Source organism: Citrus clementina, unplaced genomic scaffold (genome assembly GCF_000493195.1).
Source record: "Citrus clementina cultivar Clemenules unplaced genomic scaffold, Citrus_clementina_v1.0 scaffold_3, whole genome shotgun sequence".
NCBI lineage: Eukaryota > Viridiplantae > Streptophyta > Magnoliopsida > Sapindales > Rutaceae > Citrus > Citrus x clementina.
In genome coordinates, this window is record NW_006262339.1 from 27,720,342 (window position 1) to 27,741,989 (window position 21,648).

The 21,648-nt window shown below is 34.3% G+C and overlaps 2 protein-coding genes across 2 annotated transcripts; both read left to right on the forward strand.

Annotated features, from left to right (window-relative positions):
• Positions 1-10,315: 10,315 nt before the first annotated feature.
• Positions 10,316-10,822, forward strand: LOC112099809 (uncharacterized mitochondrial protein AtMg00810-like). Its single transcript, XM_024187284.1, has 2 exons — positions 10,316-10,417; positions 10,520-10,822. Exons 1-2 carry the CDS (start codon positions 10,316-10,318, stop codon positions 10,820-10,822), a joined length of 405 nt encoding a protein of 134 aa, XP_024043052.1.
• A 4,121-nt stretch (positions 10,823-14,943) lies between these two features.
• LOC18048097 (probable leucine-rich repeat receptor-like protein kinase At1g35710) lies at positions 14,944-17,880 on the forward strand. Its single transcript, XM_024187285.1, has 2 exons — positions 14,944-17,386; positions 17,567-17,880. The coding sequence occupies exons 1-2, from the start codon at positions 14,944-14,946 to the stop codon at positions 17,878-17,880; spliced, it is 2,757 nt and encodes a 918-aa protein (XP_024043053.1).
• The last annotated feature ends 3,768 nt before the right edge of the window (positions 17,881-21,648 follow it).

Genomic DNA, 21,648 nt, shown 5'->3' on the forward strand with positions numbered 1-21,648 from the left:
GCTTGGACGCACTTGAGTCTTGACAGTACTACATAACCCTCGCGAGATATGTCCCAAATCCCCTGGGCCATAATTTTGCTACAAAACCCGACAGAATTAATGATCCTTATTAATTATGAATTACATCGTCCTTTGGTTGCACAATTTTGGATAAAAAAATTGGACCAGTTTCGGTGATCGGCTGAGCTTGTATGGACTATTAAGCACTAAATCAATAGTTTAGATTTGTCCAACATGAGTTTCACGTGGATCCCAATCAACTCTTGACCATAGATTCTGTACCTACACAACATGCTTATGGTTTAAAAATAAAATAAATCATGTTAATGCTTTGAATCAATACTTAATGCATTGACAATCATTTTCTTTGTGCACCAAGAAAGTTTAATGGTCCATCTATTAGTTTACATCTGCTTAATTTGATTGGAATGAAACGAAATTAATAGTTTCTTTGTTTTAAAAAATAAATAACTATAATTTCTTGAATATTCGATGAATTAACAAAAGAATTGTGAATGAAGTTTTGTTTGGTATTAAGGTATTGTTATCTTTAAATCACAATTATTGTGAAAAATAAAGGTATAATAAAAAAGTAAAAGTTGGTAATTTGTAATAAATATAACTTTTAATTGATAATTTTGATAAAAATAATAAAAATACATAATTTTTCTATCATTAAAGTAAAGTTATTTCAACTTCTAAGTCATAGTGATGATAGAGTTACAAACTCTTATATAAATTTATTTTATATAAACTGATGCATAAATTATTTGTTAGATAAAAATACAAAATAATAAAATAAATTATGTGAAACAAAAAATATTTAATTTAATTTTATTAATTTTATTATGTCATGTTAATTTATATAAAATAAATTTATATAAAAATTTGTAATTAGATTATTGATATGCACCCATATATAGAGTCTTCTATTTATGTTAGTGTAAACCAGCACCGATACATACAGTATTCTATTTGCTTGAGTGTTCTATCCAATTTTTCCGTCCAATATGATTACTCTTAAAATGAAGGAAACCATGGACCCCATGAACGAGACATCACGTGGGCCCACTAATCTTGATGATAAGTATTGATAACATCTTTTTCATGTAAAAAAAACACCCCCGCTTTACAACGACACCGTCTTTTCTTTGTCTTTCCTTTCGTTTTCGTCAGCCTCCACCAACCCTTAAATAGCCGCCCCATTTTCTTTCACTCCTATCCGTTGTCCACGCGTCCCACCATGATTGCTTCTCCGGTTCTAATCACAAGATTTTCGTCAAATGGACGTACGAAATGGGCCCCATCTCTGCGCAGACCACACCGTCTATTCTCTTTGTGAAAGGAAAATAAAACTATTAAAATCTCTAAATCACTCTATCTTCTCGTGATAAATTGAATTCAACTCTTTTTTTAATCTTTTATTTATAAATAGTAAATAAAAAAATCAAAAGAATTCAACTGAATATTCCTTTTGAGAAATTATAAAAACAGAATTATACAGTGGTGAACTTCCTTGCACGAACATGACCTTGATTCAATTTATTGAATATACGTATATGTTACTTTAATATATTTTTTCTTATCGTTTATAAAATGTGGTGCTTATTTTCTTTCGTATACCAAACAATAGATGTGTATGTAGGTTGAAGCAAATATAATTTTATAAAATAACACTATGTTGTATGGTATTTGGTAAAATATTTAATCTTGACATCTTATGACATTATTATTATTAAATCTTCAATAAAGATTCTTCATTGTATTGAACAATTTTTTATATAATATAAACTATGTATTTCGTCATAATGGAAGCTGTCAAGAAAGGTTGTCTCAACTCTATATTAAGAATTTGTATTCATAAATATATAATATGATATAAACCTTAAACATTAAAATTGTTTCATAACTTGGTTATCAATAAAAGATTTAACAATTTTTTAATTATTGATTGTAAATATTAGCACATTATAATACAATATAAAAATAACCTTACAGTTAATTTATTATTGTCACATTATAAATCTATAGAATTAATTTGAATTAGTAAAATTATTAAGACAAAGTTAGAAAGATATATCAAAATTGGCTAGGTCCAGCTAGTTTGCAACCGTGATTTGGTACCTCATTTTTTTTCTGTTTGTGATCCAACCATTAAATTCAACCCAAGAGTTGCAAAAACTATTTCAACGAAAAGGTTGCAATTACTTGGTTATTAACGCTGCAACCCCTCCTATTTCATAAAAAAAAAAGAAAATGTTAAATTTCAAGATTTTGATACATAAGTCCATCAAAATATTTTATGATCTTTATATAAGTCAAGAGTAATTTAATAAATAAATATATTTAGATATACAAAAATATGGATGGATTATTTTAACTTAGTAAACACTCCCCACACCCATTTATTTAAAATATCAATTACAAAAAATCCCATTTTTAGTATATTTTTTTAAAATAAAATACCCATTTAATGTTTTACCATTTAAGATAGTGTTACTTATAAGGATAAATAATTATTTTAATTAAATAAATGAAACTTAACTTTTATTTCTATAAATTTGCTCAACATCAAATAACCTTATAATTGTTAGCATAAGATATAAATTTAGTCTAAAAAATTTATTCAAAGGGTCCCCTTCGGGCAAAAAATAAATTATCATATGATAATTTGGTTGGCACAAATTGTATTATTCTTAATTTACTTATTAATGTCAAACACTATATTAGAATTAAATTTTAGTAAAATAAACCTATGTCATCATCTTTAACCACATTCAACAGACCCTAATTGTTTAGATTTTGTTATAAAGAGCAAGATATAGTTCTTCTCTTATTACGGTAGTAAAAAAAAATAAAAATAAACACAATAGATTTCTTTTAAGAGAATGCAAGCATTATTTTTATGAGATTTTGTGTTCAAGAAATTAATCTAATTATGTGGTTAGAAGACTCTATTTTTTGATATTTTAGAAGAATTATTTGTTGGATAAATGAATAAATTAAGGTCAAAGCAGAACAAAATGATTGAGAAGAAAACCGAGAGAGAATAATTTTTTAGAATTTTAAAATTTTCATATTTTAATTAGGGTTTATTATGTAAATTTATTGAAATTTATAGTTTTTAATATTACAGAAAACAGTAGAGATTGCTGAAGAAAATGCCAAATAAATTTTTTAGAATTCTAAAATTATTATATTTTAATTAGGGCTTATTGTGTAAAATTTTTAAAATTTATAGTTTTTATTATTTGCCAAAAACAATGGGGACTGTTAAAGAAAATGTTAAAATTGGGTGTTTGGTATAACAGAGGCAAGATAGTTCTGTCCAAATTGGGAAATAAAAATTCAAAAATATCTTGTCATATTAGTACACCCCCAAAACGTCACCGTTTCATTCTCACTCCTTCCTCACACCCCTCTACTTTTCCCCACATTCCTTTGTTTCGTATCAACTCAAAAATTCATTCTTTTAAATGCCTGCATTCAGCCACTGATGCACGCATTTGATAAATATGCTGCAGCATCAGGGCAGATTTTTAATTTCCAGAAATCCTCATTGTTCTTCAGTGGAAAAATTCCAGAGCATCAACGGGCTGCTATAAAGGGTATTTTTAATTTAAATGTTGTCTCAAAGCACGAGAAATACCTCGGTCTACCGTCAATGATTGGGAGAAAGAAGATGGGGTTCTTTAATGATATCAAGCTGAAAGTGTTGAACAAGATTGCAAGATGGCAGCAAAAAATTTTGTCTAGTGGGGGGAAGGAAGTTTTGATCAAAGCGGCTGCCCAAGCAATTCCGACGTATGCAATGAGTGTTTTCAAGCTCCCAAGAGGCTTTTGTGATGATATTCAGCGAGCTATAGCGAAGTTCTGGTGGGGCTCGAAAGGGGATAAGCGCGGAATCCATTGGCGGAAATGGGAGAAGCTCAGCCAGGCTAAGATTAGAGGGGGGCTAGGATTTCGAGAGTTTTCTTGCTTCAATCAAGCGCTGGTAGCTAAGCAAGCTTGGAGGTTACTGCAGTACCCAAATTCGCTGGTCTCCAGAGTCCTTCAAGCAAGATATTTCAGGAATTCCAGCTTTTTATGTGCAAAGGCAGGAGCCAATGCCTCATATATTTGGAGAAGCATCATGTGGGGTAGGCAGGTGATTGAGAAGGGTATGAGATGGCGGATAGGCAATGGCAAGAAGATTGCAATCTTCTCGGATAACTGGCTGCCAAGACCAGAGACCTTCAGACCTATCTTCCCTCCATCTTTGCCCGTAAGCTCAGTTGTGGCAGATTTAATTAAGGCTGATAATCAATGGGATGAAATAAAGATTCGACAGCACTTCTTGGATGTGGACACAACAGAGATCCTCAAGATTCCCCTTCCAGCTGAGGAAGCTGAAGACGAAGTGCTTTGGCATTACGACAAGAGAGGGATCTACTCTGTCAAGAGTGGGTATCAGCTAGCATTGAGATCAAAATTTCCAGATTCCACCAGCTGCACAGAGGCTTCCCACAAGTACTGGAGTGCTCTTTGGACTCTGGAGCTGCCTGAGAAGCTAAAAATTTTCATGTGGCGGGCCTCTAATAATCTGCTTCCATCGGCGGAAAATCTGTGAAAAAGGAAGGTAGTGAAGGAGCCAACTTGTAAGCGATGCAAGCTTAGTGTTGAAACTATCAGCCATGCTCTCTTGGAATGTAAGGCAGCAAGGAAAATTTGGCTCCAATCCCCCTTTCCAGCCCCTAGATTAGAAGCTAATTCTCAGGACATTTTCAGCATTCTGCAGAAAATGGCTAATGAGCTGAGGAAATCAGATATGGAATTAATGGTAGCTCTGTGTTGGTCAGCCTGGTATGCTAGGAACAAATGTATCTTTGATGGTAGGGAGATTAATCCTATTATATCAGCGGCTAAAGCGGAGTCGGTTGTGACAGCTTTTCAGAGAGTCAGGAAGCCCCAGCAAGCTCACATCTCCATCTCCATAAAAGAGAAGCAGTAGGAGTGGCTCCCCCCTCCCCAGAATGTTTTTAAAGTCAATGTGGATGCTGCTCTTAATTCGAAGAATCTGAGTGCAGGAGTGGGAGCTGTGATTAAAGACTCTCATGGGAAGATAGTTGCGGCTGGGGTAAATCAGAACCTCCTAAAGGGGTCAGCGAGCTTGGCTGAAGTAGAGGCGGTGCTTTGGGGCCTTCAGCTGGCAAGAAAGGTGGATGTATCCTCTTTGATTATTGAGTCTGATTGTTTAGAGGTGGTCCAGCTAGTGAACAACACCAAGGGCAGCAGATCAGAAATTTATTGGACAATTCTGGCGATGAAGTTCTTCCAGAAAGTGGTTGTCAATCACATTCCAAGACACTGTAATGCTTGTGCCCATTACCTAGCTAAGATAGCTTTGGGGAAAATCTCTCCCTGTATGTGGCTGGGGAATATTCCAGTTGAATTGTATGATATCATTAAGGTGTTGTGATTAATGAAAGGTTTACTTTCTTTTCAAAAAAAAAATTCATTCTTTTAACATTAATAATAATACTTTTAACATTAATAATAATAACCCCAAATATCTCCTCTAGCTTTTTGCTGCTTCTTAATTTTGATCGACTATGACGATGTACTAAAGCTTCTTAATTTTTTTCAGTTTTTTCAGTCAACGCTTTTGCTTCAAGATTTCGTTTTACCTTCCTTGAAAATTAAAGCTCACCTAATTGATACAATTAAAACTCTTTTTTTAGCTGAAAAGTGATATAATTTTCACTACTTTCAGGAAATTACGTGGTTCGACTTTTAGCCTACGTCCACGGACGAAGACAAAAGGAAAATATTTTATTAGTGAAAAGGAATTACAAGTATTGTGGTATTTTAGCTTATTATCCAAAATCCCAATACACCCAAACTCTCAAAACACTAATCACTCAAGAGTTTATTAAACTCTTAATACTCTCAACTTTCTAAAGGAAGGAAATGCTTCTCTGTCGATGGAATGAATTTGCTCATTCTCTTCGTTTCTATTTATAGAGAAAGTTTTGGCACTATTCATCAATTATATATTATTTTATTAATTTTTTTTCTTTGCCCTTTTCGGCCCGGTACCCATTTTTCCTTCTTTCTCCATTTTTTCTTTTCTTCCCGTCAAAGACGGAAGTAATGCTTTCATCTTCAAAATGGCCAGGCCCACCTTCTAGAAGGGTGGTGCCCACATGCCATTTTTGTCATATTAGTATACCCGAAATCTGGCAAGGATTGAGAAATTAAACTTAGTTTTGTTTGTTAAACTGGTTGATATGAATATGAAAAGATATTGTAATTCAACTTTTAAAGTCTGTTAAGATATTTGAATTGATTAATTACATTTAGCTTTCTATTTTAGTTAATTAAGTGAATTTGTTACTAGTGCTGATGTGGCAGTCCAGTCAGCTAAATCTGTTATGATCGTTAGCTTAAACAAACACATTACTCACATGCAGAGTAAAGAATATTCCATACAGCCTTTTGTATAAATGCTTGTAATTCAGCTCGTTTGAGCTTTAGATAAATACAACATTCTCTCTCTGTTTTCTCATTCATTTTCTCTGCAACCAAACAACTCTTTTATCTTTACATGGTATCAGAGCTAGATCTGTAAGCTGAAAATGGCCTTAGCTCATTCTAATCAAAACACAGTAACCTCCATTTCTTCTTTTACGTTCACATCACCAATTAAGCTTGATCGATCGAATTACACAATCTGGAAATCTCATATCCTTTCTTCAGTTCGTGCTAATGGACTTGAAGATCTTCTTGATAGTTCAAAGTGTTGTCCAGATCAAATTCTTCCTCATGATTCTGAAGACTCAACAGCTGAAACTTAGATTAATCCAGCCTTCACAGCTTGGAAGAGGAAGGATCAAATGTTGCTGAGCTGGTTGATGTCATCTATTAATCTCGAAATTTTTAGCCTCGTGGTAAATTCTGAAACCTCTCTTGATCTGTGGATAAGTCTTGAACATCAGTTTGGATCTGAAACATTTGCTAAGAAGGTTCACCTAAAAATGATGCTTAACAATCTGAAAAAAGGATTAATGTCTATGACTGATTTCTTTGGGAAACTAAAAACGATAACTGATGAATTAGCCATTGCTGGAAATCCTATCAGCTCTTTAGATTTCATTACTCACCTGATCTCTGGATTAGGTCAACCTTACTACCCTGTAGTCGTATACATTGAAGCAAACCTTGCCAAAATGACCATCAATGAAGCATATTCTATGCTTTTAACTCATGAAGCTAGGCTGGAAGCACATCAGTCAAGTGCTAGCAAGGAGGCTAAATTGAACTATGCCGCTAACATTGCTCAAACTGGATCTAATAATAAATCTAGCAATCAGTTCAATACTAATTAGAACAAAAATGCTGGGAATAATAATGGAGGCAGAGGTGGCTATGGTAGAGGTTATACACAAGGTCAGGGGAGAAGTAATTGGAATAATAATTGGAATGGTAATGGTGTGCAAACTAAAAACTATCAAGGAAGAGTATCATTCCAAACTGGGAACTATCAAGGAAGAGGTTATGCTGGAAATGGAGTTTATGTTGGTGGCAATGGCAATGGCAACTTTGCCAAGAATGATGGAGGTTTTAATAATGGCAAGAATTTCCTTGATCCAAATGTTGCCACTGTCACTTGCCAAATCTGCTTTAAACCAAGGCATACTACAGCTGAGTGCAGAAACATGTTTAACCGAGATTTTGTTCCCTTTTATCCAACCTTTGGCTACAATCCAGCTCAGTCTCAAGCACCAAGAGCAGTTTTTCTCACAACCTCTGAAGGAGAAATGGCTGATCAAGGCTGGTACATTGACAGTGGGGCAACCCACTATCTCACCAACAATTTACAAAATCTGAATTTTGGAAAAGAGTATTCAGGTAATCAGTTACTGCATGTTGGTAATGGTCAAGGATTATACATCTCACACATTGGATATACATGTCTATCTACATCATGTGGCTCATCTTTACATTTACATGATATCTTATATGTTCCTCAACTCACCAAAAATCTTATTAGCGTTTCCAAGTTGCTTGAGAATAACAATTTAATCATTGAATTTGTTGCAAATATGTGTTTTATTAAGGACAAGAAGAGGGATGTGCATCTGGCTCAAGGGATTGCTAGAGGAGGATTGTATCAACTGCTATAAAAAAATGACTTTGTCTCCAACTCTTGTAATCTGACATGTGGTCCTAGTTCTATGCTTTCTATTTTCAATAGCTCAACTTGTAATCATTCTGATTCAGCTGAGAATAAAACATGTATTCCTCAGTGTCATACAAACACTGTTAAGTCAATAATGTCAGCAAACTTGTTTAATCAACGTTTTGGTCACCATAGCAAGCATGTATTAAAATGTATTTTGTCTTCACTGTCACTTAACTGCCCTGTTACTATGCCTGATTTTTGTGATGCATGTCAATATGGAAAAATGCATCAGCTTCCTTTTTACTCAACAAGCATCGAAACCAAAGCTCCCCTAGAACTTATCCATACTGGTTTTTGGGGTCCAACACCATTACCTTCCTCAAATGGTTATAGATACTATATAAGTTTTGTGGATGACTACAACAGATACTGTTGGATATTCCCCTTAACTCTAAAATCAGAAGCTCTAGACACCTTCAAATTCTTCAAAACCTTAGTTGAAAAACAAATTGGGTGTTCTGTCAAAGCTTTACAATCAGATTGGGGGGAGAATACAGGAGTTTTCAACATTTTCTTGAACAAGAAGGGGTAGTTTTTAGGCATAGCTTTCCTCACACACATCATCAAAATGGTGTGGTAGAGAGGAAGCATAGACACATTGTGGAAACAGGGCTGACCTTACTTGCTCAAGCCAAAATACCCTTATCCTTCTGGTGGGAGTCATTTCATACTGCTTATTTTCTTATAAATCGAATGCCAACACCTATTTTAAATAATCTGTCACCTTTTACCAAACTCTATGGTAGAAAACCTGATTATCATTTCCTTAGAACTTTTGGTTGCCCATGCTACCCTTTTCTCAGGCCTTACAGTAAGCACAAATTCAATTTTCATACACAAAAATGTGTTATGATTGGTTACAGTCCCATACATAAGGGGTATAAGTGTCTTGACTCCTCTGGGAAGATTTATGTTGCTAGACATGTGACATTTAATGAATCTAAGTTTCCATACTCAGAACTTTTTCCTTTCTATAAGCCAAATCATAAAATACAGATAAGTCAGTTTCTTTCTACAAATATTTCTCTTCCAGCAGTCATTGAAGATATAAGCAGCACACAATCCTCTCTCAGCTCTCCAACTCCAGATGCCGCTCCTAATTCTGGTCATTCTGAAACACAATCTATGCAACAATCTCCAAACACTTCATCACAAAGTTCATTCTCATAGCCATTATCTACTAATCATTCTACTCAGCCACAAACACAGCTTCAAACACAACCTTTATCAACACATGTCATCCAAAATACCCATTCCATGGTAACTAGATCAAAAGCTGGAGTGTTTAAACCCAAAACATACCTAGCAGCAGTCCAAGAGCTTGAGCCACATTCTGTAAAAACTGCTTTAGCAGATCCTAAGTGGAGACAAGATATGCAAGATGAATATGAAGCCTTGCAGAAAAATGAAACCTAGGTTCTGGTTCCCAAAGAGTCAGGAGGGAAGATTGTTGGCAACAAATGGGTATTCAGAGTAAAGTATAATCCTGATGGCAGCATATCCAAGTATAAAGCAAGACTAGTTGCAAAGGGGTTCCATCAAACACAAGGTGTAGATTTCTTTGAAACCTTTAGCCTAGTTGTTAAGCAATGCATTATTCTTAGCCTTGCTGTTATGCATAACTGGACAGTAAGGCAGCTAGATGTTAATAATGCATTTCTTCATGGCATACTTACTGAAAATGTCTTCATGCATCAACCTGAGGGTTTTGTTCATCCTCAGTTTCCATCACATGTATGTCAACTTACCAAGGCACTTTATGGACTTACGCAAGCACCAAGGGCCTGGTATGATATATTGAAATCATCCTTACTGTAGTGGGGGTTTATTGCTTCTAAATCTAACACCTCATTGTTCATTCATCATGTGGCAGAAGACATTATTGTAATACTTATCTATGTGGGTGATATCTTGATAACTGGTTCTAGCTCTAAGCTTGTAGAAGGAGTTATAAATAAATTGGGTACAGAATTTGCTTTAAAGGATCTTGGAGAGTTTAATTACTTCCTTGGTCTTGAAGTTACCCCATCTGTTGAAGGGCTGCATCTCTCATAGACTAAGTATATAGGAGATTTATTGAAGAAAGCTTAGATGTTAGATTGCAAAGGGTGTCAAACTCCTATGAGCTCAACAGAGAAGCTGATTAAGGACAAAGGAGCTGTGTTTGAAAATCCCTCACTTTACAGAAGCTTGGTTGGTTCTCTGCAATATGTTACTTTAACAAGGCCATAGATTGCATTTACAGTGAACAAGCTCAGTCAATTTCTTGCTTATCCATCAATCTTTCACTGGCAGGCTTGCAAAAGAGTGCTGAGATACTTACAAAGTACAGCAAACTATGGCTTGCAGTTCTATAATTCTGGATCTCTTAATCTCACAGCTTTCTCAGATGCAGATTGGGGTTCAGATTTAAATGATAGAAGATCAGTGGGAGGCTATTGTGTTTACTTGGGAAATAGTTTGATTTCATGGTCTTCAAAGAAGCAACACATAGTGTCCAGGAGCACTGCTGAATCTGAGTATAGAGCTTTAGCTCTAGCTGCAGCAGAGGTGCTATGGATTACTTACTTACTTAAAGAATTAAAGGTGTCATTGTAGCAAACTCCAGTTCTCCAGTGTGATAACAAAAGTGCTGAAGCATTAGCCAGCAATCCAAAGTATCATTCCAGGACTAAACACATTGAACTTTATCTTCATTTCATTAGAGAACATATAGCCAAAAAAGAACTTCAAGTTAGCCATGTTCCCAGCCATGAACAAGTTGCCGATATACTTACAAAACCCTTGGCTTATGATCAATTCAATTATCTGCGTTCCAAGCTCAATGTTCTTCCCAGACCTTGAGCTTGAAGGGGGCTATTAAGATATTTGAATTGATTAATTACATTTAGCTTTTTGTTTTAGTTAGTTAAGTGAATTTGTTACTAGTGCTGATGTGGCAGTCCAGTCAGCTAAATCTGTTATGATCGTTAGCTTAAACAAACACATTACTCACATGCAGAGTAAAGAATATTCCATACAGCCTTTTGTATAAATGCTTGTAATTCAGCTCATTTGAGCTTTAGATAAATACAACATTCTCTCTCTGTTTTCTCATTCATTTTCTCTGCAACCAAACAACTCTTTTATCTTTACAAAGTCTCTTTAATTTGTCTCCAACATTTTGATAACTTAAACAAAGTATGTATATTTGATGACAAAAAAAGAAGGGCATTGGAAAAGCCAACCCCAAAATATTTAGTCTTTCCGCTCTTTCTCTGGCATAATTTTCGGGGAGACAAAATGCCCAGCAAACAAGTTAATTTGATCCGTTAGGATCGAAAGAAACGTTAATTAGTCAATTCGTCCATTAATCTTGGTCACAAATGTTTATTCTATTTTCTGGGACGACTTTCCATGGACTTTAATTGTAGTTCGAAGGAGAATGGCTGTCAATACAAAGATTTTTTTAACAGAACCGCATGCAACAAGTGAACCTTTTGTTTGGATAATTTTAATATCCTAGATGTCTTTGAAACTTTTGCCTTAAGGAATAGGGGAAAACTCTTCCCTACTTGATCAGGCTTTGAATCATACGCCTCTCAAACACTCCACACGTTCAAAATACAAAAGGTATATGAGGAGGAAACGATAGGAGAGCAAGGCAAAAAAAAAAAAAAAAAAAAAAAAAAAAACTAATTCAAAACAAAGTCAATAACTATACAAGAATTCCACATCTTTGCTAACTTAAGCATCGGAGTGGAATTCGGAAATCTCATTTTCTAATTGTCCCATTTCACATTTTGGGTTATTATGTGTGGAAATGACTTCCATCTACCGCACTTGGTTCAGTTCACATAGAAAAGAAATAAGTATTAACAATCACATGCATTTTTTATTATATTTCCGATATGACTTTTCATGTCCTTGCATTATATAAATTAAAAAAAAAGGAGAAAGAGAGAGAGAATTGAAGAATCTTCCCGGAAAAACATTAACGTCAATTCAATCCCAGAAATTATGCAATTCACGGTAAGCAATTCACGGAAAAACATAAACGATATGACTTTTCATGTCCTTGCATTATGTTGAGTTTTATTACAGTCTCTGATTCATACATATAAAGCATTTAGTGACAGAATAAATTCAAAGAATTAGACTGTAATTTTTTATAAAAATTAATTCGGTTCTCTTTTTGGTGGTACAAGGATCATTGACAATAACTTATCTTGGGACCATACCTTTTTATCCTGAGCCACACTCTTACAAGGTAAAATCAATAGTTTTTATATCATGAGTGACATAGAATTTGCTTCCCAACTTTTTACATATATTATTAATTTAAAGAGAACTTTACATGGAGTGATTTAATTCATATAAAACTGAGCTAATATACTTTCTTTCTTTTTTTTGCTAAAATATTTTTAGTAATGACGTCTGAACTAACGAAAATTTTCACTTACATATTCGAGTTCCAACATAGTATGCCAGTGAAAAAAATGAAACGTCATCTTACTGTTTATTTGATGAAAACCAAATGTTCAAAGTGACTTGATTTACAAGAACCCGATTAGCGAGCCTATGCTTTGCGTAGGTAGCCTCAGTAGCCCTGCGTTGTAATAATTAATAGAAGCATCAAAAATAAAATTTGTTTTGATGTAACAAAGATTTGTAATTACTAAATTCAGCATTTCAGTTCGTTATGGTGAAGTTTCTGAGTTTCTTAATCAAGTAAAATAGCATCCTTTATTAGACGAGTCAAGTATAAAATTAAGGTGCTGATGGGCAGATGCCAAAGCAGAGTGATTTGAGATTATCACACCAGTGATCTTTGCTAGCTCTGAGTGCAAAGATAATGTTTGTAATCTTGTTAATACTCTGTATAAATAATACTCTCTTCTGAAATCCGTTGATCATATTTGTCTTTCACCTTGCAGAACTTGCTCACACAATGAAGATTACTGCATATTTGTCATTTCTTTTTTCCAAGGAAATTATTATGACAGTATTGAGATTTGAAATGATTGTTTGCAAATTTTATAGTTTAAAATTAAGTATGGATTTATTATCATAGTATGTTTATTCTTTGCTTTATGCTTAATTCATCTTGACTTGCTTACAGATAAGTAAATTAATTTGAAAATTAAGCTCGAAGTGTTGTATCCATTCTTCCAATATTAATTACAAGCATTCAATAGGATGCAACTGTTACAAGGTGCAAATCAAAATTATGGTAACAATGTTAGTAAATTGGAAAGCTAGCTAGTCTCTACAAATTCAATATAGTCTTGTCTATTAAATTGGTGGATACGAAGGTGAATAGAAATTATAATTCAACATTTAAAGTCTTTCTGTCTCACTCATTTTAATATCTTAACAATGTACATTTGATGACAAAAAAGAAGGGTATAGATAAGCCAACCCCAAAATATTTTGAATTTCCATTCTCTCTCTGCCGTAATTTTCGGGGAAGCAAATGCCCAGTGAACAAAAGTTTGATCAATCAATGATTGGATCCAAAGATACGTTAATTAGTCAAGTCTTTCCATTAATTTTGATCACAAATGCTTATCCTATTTTGTGGGACGACTTGCCATGGACTTTAATTGTAGTTGGAAGGGGAGTGGCTATCAATACAAAGATTATTTTGACGGAGTCAGAATTGCATGCAACAAGTGAACGTTTTGTTTGGGCAATTTTAAAATCGTAGATGTCTTTTAAGACTTTTGCCTTAAGCAACGGGGAAAACTCTTCCCTACTTGATCAGGCATCGACTCATACACCTCTCAATTGCTAGTCTGGATTCTATATAATTTTGGCTCGCGTGGAAAAAGCTACTCGTGGATTCCACCTAATAACTCCAATGATTTTTCCTGAACTTAAAACCATAATCTTTAGCCTTTAACCATTTAGACTTTGGGCACGGACGAACGGTGTGTTATGTAGTTCATAGTTGAAGTGAATGACGATGATGATGATGTGGTGTGTGTGCGTGTTTAGAAATGTACCTTTAAGTAGCGTTTGTTTTTAAGAAAGAGGAGGAGACGAGGGGTAAAAAATGGAGAGGAGTGGAGAGGTAATGAGAGGATAGGAGTGCAAAAATTGATATTTATTGTTTGGTATCAAAAAAAAAATAAAAGGGAAAGGAATTACATGTTTTTTTTAATTTGGACAAGTATAGCCATTGGAATTTAGTGTTAAAATGTTAATATTAGCAGTAAATATAATAAAAATAATTAAACTATAAGTTAAATTAATCTATAATATAAACTAATAAGAAAACATTTGAGTTTATATTATATTTTTAATTCATTCATTATTATTTTATAATCAAAATAACTAACCAACAAGTAGTGGATGGACGACTACAAGTCGTATATCGACGTAGAAGAACATGACATACGGCTCAAACGGTGATTGATTTACTGAACTGCAACCAAAGGAACCATTTTTTGGATAATTTCAGAGCAATAGTATTCAGACTACTATGTAAAAAACATTCTAATCTTGGAAAACTTTTCCACCTTATGAAACATTGGAAAAATCTTCCCAACTTGACGCATCGACTTGTTGACCTCTCAATTGCTCTTGTGTGTGGCTTCTATAAATTTGGCGTCCAACGTGCTCGTTTTCTGCACCGTTGTATGTTTTCCAAAAGCTAAGAGTCATCAAAAGATCTTTTGAATTTCAATAAAACTTCGGTTTAACTTTATTTATTTGATTGTGTTTTTGGAATATCAATGGGGTCACCAACCCTCAATACAGTTGTTTCACTTGTTTTGTTGATCCTATTTTTTGTGTTAAGTTTCTTAATAACTGTTTCTTCAGAATCTAATGAAGAAGCCGATGCTCTTCTCAAATGGAAAGCCAGCCTTCAAATCCATAACCGATCTCTCCTTTCTTCTTGGATTAAGGATACCTCCAATGTTTCATCCAAAATAAGCCCATGTGCTTGGTCCGGAATCAGTTGCAATGATGCCGGAAGAGTCATCAAGATCAGCCTCCCAGGTGTCGGATTAAAAGGTAAGCTTCACGATTTCTCATTCTCATCGTTTCCTCATCTTGCTTATCTTGATCTCAGTAGGAGTGGACTCTTTGGTACTATCCCGCCTCAAATTAGCAACCTTACGAATCTTAGCAACCTTTATTTAACATCCAATCAATTGTCAGGAAATATTCCGCCAGAGGTTGGTCTTCTGAGTCATTTGAAGTTCCTTTACGTTGATTCGAACCAATTAGATGGCTCAATTCCACCAGAAGTAGGTCAATTAAGTTCTCTGGTGGAGCTTTTCTTGTTCTCTAACAACTTGAACGGTTCAGTTCCTCCTTTAGGTAATTTGACACACATCTCTTTGTTGTACATTCGTGAAAATTCATTTTCTGGTTTTATTCCTCCAGACATTGGAAACTTGAAATCTATGTACATCCTAGATTTGAGCAGAAATCAATTTAGTGGTCCAATCCCTGTTTCTTTCGGTAATTTGACCAACCTAAAAAACCTAGACCTCCTTGATAACAACCTATCCGGTTCCATTCCACCCTCCCTCGACAATCCTCTTTTAACTATGCTAGGATTGGATTTCAATCATTTTACAAGTTATTTACCGCAGAATATTTGTCGAGGTGGAGCATTACAGTATTTTACTGTTTCTGAAAACCATTTTCAAGGAACAATCCCTAAAAGCTTGAGAAATTGCACAAGCTTAATCCGAGTACGCCTTAATGGAAACAACCTTACTGGAAATATATCAGAAGCTTTGGGCATTTATCCTAACCTGACTTTCATAGATCTCAGCCGCAATAATTTTTACGGTGAAATCTCATCTAATTGGGGGAAATGCCCAAAATTAGGCACTCTCAATGTTTCGATGAATAACATTACTGGAGGTATACCGCGCGAGATCGGAAACATGTCTCAACTACAAGCACTCGATCTTTCATTGAATCATATAGTTGGGGAGATTCCAAAGGAACTTGGAAAGTTAAATTCACTAACCAAGCTCATTTTGAGAGGGAATCAACTGACAGGGCGTCTACCTACAGAAATCGGCTCACTCATTGAACTTGAATACCTCGACTTTTCTGCTAATAGGTTCAACAATTCAGTCCCAGAAATTCTCGGCAACTTGCTGAAATTGCACTACTTGGGCTTAAGCAACAACCAGTTTGTCCAAGAATTGCCAAAGGAATTGGAGAAGCTAGTTCAACTTTCAGAATTAGATGCAAGTCATAACCATTTTGGAGGAGAGATACCATTTCAAATATGCAGTTTGAAAAGCTTGGAAAAGCTGAATCTCTCCCACAATAATCTCTTTGGTTCGATTCCAAATTGCTTTGAGGGAATGCGGGGTCTATCAGTCATTGACATTTCTGATAATCAATTACAAGGCCCAGTTCCAAATAGCACAGCATTTCGGAATGCCTCAGTGGAAGCGTTAGAGGGGAATAAGGGATTGTGTGGAGGTGTGAAAGGAATGCAACCATGCAAAGTTTTCTCGTCACACAATCAAAATTCTGGAGTCAAGTGGTTTGCAATAATGTTCCCTGTTTTAGGAGCACTATTTGTTTCAATGGCGTTGATAGCAATTTTCATTCTTCAAAAGCGGAAATCAGACACAGGAGATCGACAGAGTAGCAACCAGAACCCTCAGGGATTGCTTTCTATATTAAATTTTGAAGGCAAACTTTTGTACGATGAAATTGTTAGAGCAACAAATGATTTTGATGCAGAGTATTGCATTGGAAATGGTGGACACGGAAGTGTTTACAGAGCTGAACTACCATCTGGGGAAGTCGTAGCTGTTAAGAAATTTCACTCACCACTCCCATGCAATCAGATTGCAGATCAAAAAGAATTATGGACCGAAGTTGAGGCCTTGACAGAGATACGACATCGAAACATTGTGAAGTTTTATGGATTTTGCTCACATGCCCGACACTGTTTTTTGGTCTATGAATTTCTTGAAAGGGGTAGCTTGGCTGCGATCTTGAGCATTGATGCAGCAGCACAAGAACTGGGTTGGAGTCAGAGAATGAATGGGATCAAAGGCGTAGCTGATGCTTTGTCTTACTTGCACCATGACTGCCTTCCTCCGATTGTCCATCGGGACATATCAAGTAAGAACTTGTTGCTGGATTTGGAATATGAAGCTCATGTTGCAGACTTTGGAATAGCTTTTACAAGTCTATTTAGTATTTGTTTGTTGCCATTTTGAGGAGTCTGCGGTAACAGAACAATGTAACTAGATATTGTTGAAACAATTATGTAGTACATTCAGTAGACTTGTAAAAGCTTACTAGTTTATGCACATTTATCTGAGAAACAGAGTAAACATTTTTTTTTTTGGGTCCTTGACCTTGCAGAGCTTGCTTACACAATGAAGATCACAGAGAAATGCGATGTGTACAGTTTTGGAGTGTTAGTGTTGGAAGTAATCAAAGGGAAGCATCCAAGAGATTTTCTGTCTTCGATTTCATATTCATCTCTCAGCACGGATATAAAACTTGATGAAATGTTGGACCCGCGTCTTCCAGCTCCATCACGCAGTGTTCAAGAAAAATTGATACCAATCGTAGAGGTTGCGTTTTCATGCTTAAATGAGAATCCGGAGTCTAGACCAACTATGAAGATAGTCAGTCAACAATTGCGGATTTCAGCTGCCTTGACTGAGTCTTAATTTTCTAAGTACACTTCTAATTTGCTTGGTTTTCTTTTTTCATGTACTCTAGTTTGTTTGATCTAGTTTTCAAGAATCAGGAGGCGTTGGTTATTTCGTCATGCATATATACTTGGTATATGGTGTACTCTTTCATTTATAAATAAAATAAAGTTTGCTCATTCCTTAGAGGTTTAGTTAAAAGAACGTATGGGGCAGCGGTGAGCATATTTGAGGACATGTGGAGTCGGTACAATGAAGACCAAGATTTAGTAAGACAGTTTGTAATAATTAAAAATAATAATTTCTCGCGACATGTATGAACCCCTCAAATGTAAACTTGAAAGTGTGTACCACTGTATTAATTAATGGGTGGCTCTAACTTATTGATAATATTAAATTAAATTTTAAAAGAAAGGAATAGACTGGGGAAAAAATTAAAAATTGAGGATAATTTACAATGTATCCTTGTGATTTAACCGAAAATCAAATAAACAGATAATAATTAGTATTTTTTTTTTTTTTTGGGAATGATTTAATTTACACTTGATTCTTATACCGACCTCTACCAAGTTAATCTTTTTTCAGGATGTTTAATTTTGTTATGTCAAAGTTAGTTGATGTCCTATATTTGATCAATGTGGATGGCTGATCAAAATTAAAGAATCCTTGAACGAGATTGAGGGCTTGACAGAGATACGACATCAGAGTATTGTAAAACATGACCTGACATTCAATTTTAGTTTATGAATTTCTTGAAAGGGGTAGCTTGGCCATAATCTTGAGCAACAATGCAGCCACATAAGAGTTAAGCGGGCTGGAGTCAGAATGAGTGGGAAAAAAGGCGTTGCCGATGCCTTATAATATTCGTTTGTTGCCATTTTGAGGAAACATTTTTCTTTTTTAGCAAACATTTTTCTCTCTCTTTTTATTTGTCCTTGACCTTGCAGAGCTTGCTTACACAATCAAGATCCCAGAAAAATACGACGTGTACAGTTTTGGAGTGTTAGTATTGGAAGTGATCAAGGGAAAGCATCCAGAGATCAGATGTTCTTTCCACAGTTTCAGCTTCATCTTCCAATGCCCCTTGATGAAATGTTGGATCCTCGGCTTCCACCCGATCCATTGTTCGATGTTCAGAGGAAGTTAGTATCAATCACGAAGGTTGCCTTCTCTTACTTAAATGGGAATCCAGAATCCAGATTGATCATTATTATTGTTCGAGTTTCAAATATTTGCCTTCATTTCTCATTGTTGCACAAGTAAATTATACGTATCATGCTTATGCAGGCCTTATTTCGGAACAAAAGAATGTTAATAGAAGAATTGTGCAACTAGAGGAGGATGTACTTCATAATTAATTAGTCTGCTTTCAACACAAAATATAAAATTTAGTTGACAGATGGCCACAAAAGACTAGCTTCGTTTTTGCTAAAAAAGAAATAAAATCTGCTTCTATGACCTCTGTAAACCAACTGCTTCAATGCCCCCAGTTTCAAAACTATCATCGATACAGAGCCATTGGACCTGGGCTACATATTCAACTTTTCAGAGTTCCATTTCTAGCGAGAAGCTTTTGAGAGCATGGACACACTTGACGCTAGATAACCCTCGCGAGATATGTCCCAAAATCTCCTCAGGACCTCAGCCATAATTTTGCCGCAAAAGCCGATAGAATTAATGATCCTTATTAATTATGAATTAAATCCTCCTTTGGCTGCACAATTTTGGATAAAAAATTTGGACCAGTTTCGGTGTTTGGTTGAGCTTATGTTGACTGTTAGGCACTAAATCCATAGTCAATATTTATCCGACATGAGTTTCACATGGATCTCAATGAACTCTTGACCATAGATTCTGTACCCAACACAATATGCTTATGATTTAAAAATAAAATAAATCATGTAAATACTTTGTATCAATACTTAATGCATCGACAATCGTTTTCTTTGTGTACGGACTTGTCGATAAAAAAAAGTTTAATTGTTTCTTTGTTTACATCTGCTTAATCTGATTAGGATGAAACGAAATTAATTGTTTCTTTGTTTTAAAAAAAATGAATAACTATAATTTCTTGAATATTTGATGAATTAACAAAAGAATTGTGAATGAAGTTTTGTTTGGTATAAAGGTATTGTAATCTTTAAATCACAATTATTAAGAAAAATAGAGCAATAACAAAAAAATAAAAGTTGATAATATATAATAAACATAAATTTTAAATAATAGTTTTAATAAAAATAATAAAAATATTATAAGTTTTCTATCATTAAAAGCAAATTATTTTAGTTTTCAAGTCACAATTATGATAGTTACAAATTTTTATATAAATTAATGTGGTATAAATTTATTAGTAAGTTAAAAATATAAAATAATAAAAATAAATTATGTGAGATAACTAATATTTAATCTAATTAATTTAATTATGTCATGTTAATATGTATAAAATAAATTTATATAAAAAAATTGTAATTAGGTTATTGCTCTTGACTCTTGTAAACACTTGCTTAATAGCCGCCCCATTTTCTTTCACTCCTATCCATTGTCCACGCGTCCGACCATGATTGCTTCTCCGGTTCTAATCACAAGATTTTCGTCAAATGGGCGAACGAGATGGGCCCTATCTCTGCGCAGACCACACCGTCTATTCTCTCAGTGAAAAGAAAATAAAACTATTTAAAATCTCTAAATATAAATTGAATTCAACTCTTTTTTTTATCTTTCATTTATAAATAGTAAATTAAAAAATCAAAAGAATTCAACTGAATATTCCTTTTGAAAAATTATACGGTAGCGAACTTCCTTGCATGAATATGATCTTAATTCAATTTATTAAACATACTTATATGGGGTTCAACTATGTTGCAACAGTTATAAAGTATCTCACTTAGGGATGGCAAAATCCTCCACGGGTTTGGGGCCCCATGGAGCCTCACCCCAAATGGAAAAAATTTTGAATAATTTTTTAGGAATGGGGTGGGGAGTGGGGAAAAATAATCCCCAAATTCTTAATGGGGTGGGGTTTGGTTTTGTACTCCCCACCCCCACCCCAATCCCCATTATATATAAATATGTTTTTAATTTTTATTTAATAATTTTTATTTTATCAATTATAATGTCAATTAATAATTTTTTTTAATTTTTATGCAATATAAACAAGATATGAATGAAAGAAAATCCTATAATATTTTTCAACTCTGAAACATTGTTATATTTTCTTTTCTCTTTTAAGGTGCTACGCTCTTTAAATATTTTTCATTTTTAATATCATTTTAAGATATTGTTTCAAACTTTTAGATTTTTTTTTAAAAGAATTTAAATACTTTATAATATGATGATGATTTTATTTAATTTTTAACTTACTAAAATAATATATTTATACATATTATAAAATAGATAGATGGAGAATGGAGTGGGGATGGGGAAATCATTCCCCACATGAGAATTCTCCATCCCCACCCCACTAAATTTATTGGGGAATGGGGTGGGGAATGGAGGCAAAAATTTCTAACGGGGTGGGGAATGGGGTAGGCCTCCCCACCCCCACCCCACCCCATTGCCATCCCTAATCTCATTTTTTGTCTTTTGTGATTTAACTGACGTCAAATTTAACAGAACACCTTTTACTCCATTTTATATTTACATACATTATTAAAATTTTATTTAGCACCTTACACTCTTTTTATTTATTATTTTTATAAATATTAAAGTACTTATTTGTTTACATCCAATACTAGTATTGATGGAAAGACAACAATACCCCTAAATTTATAAATTAAAAATAAAATT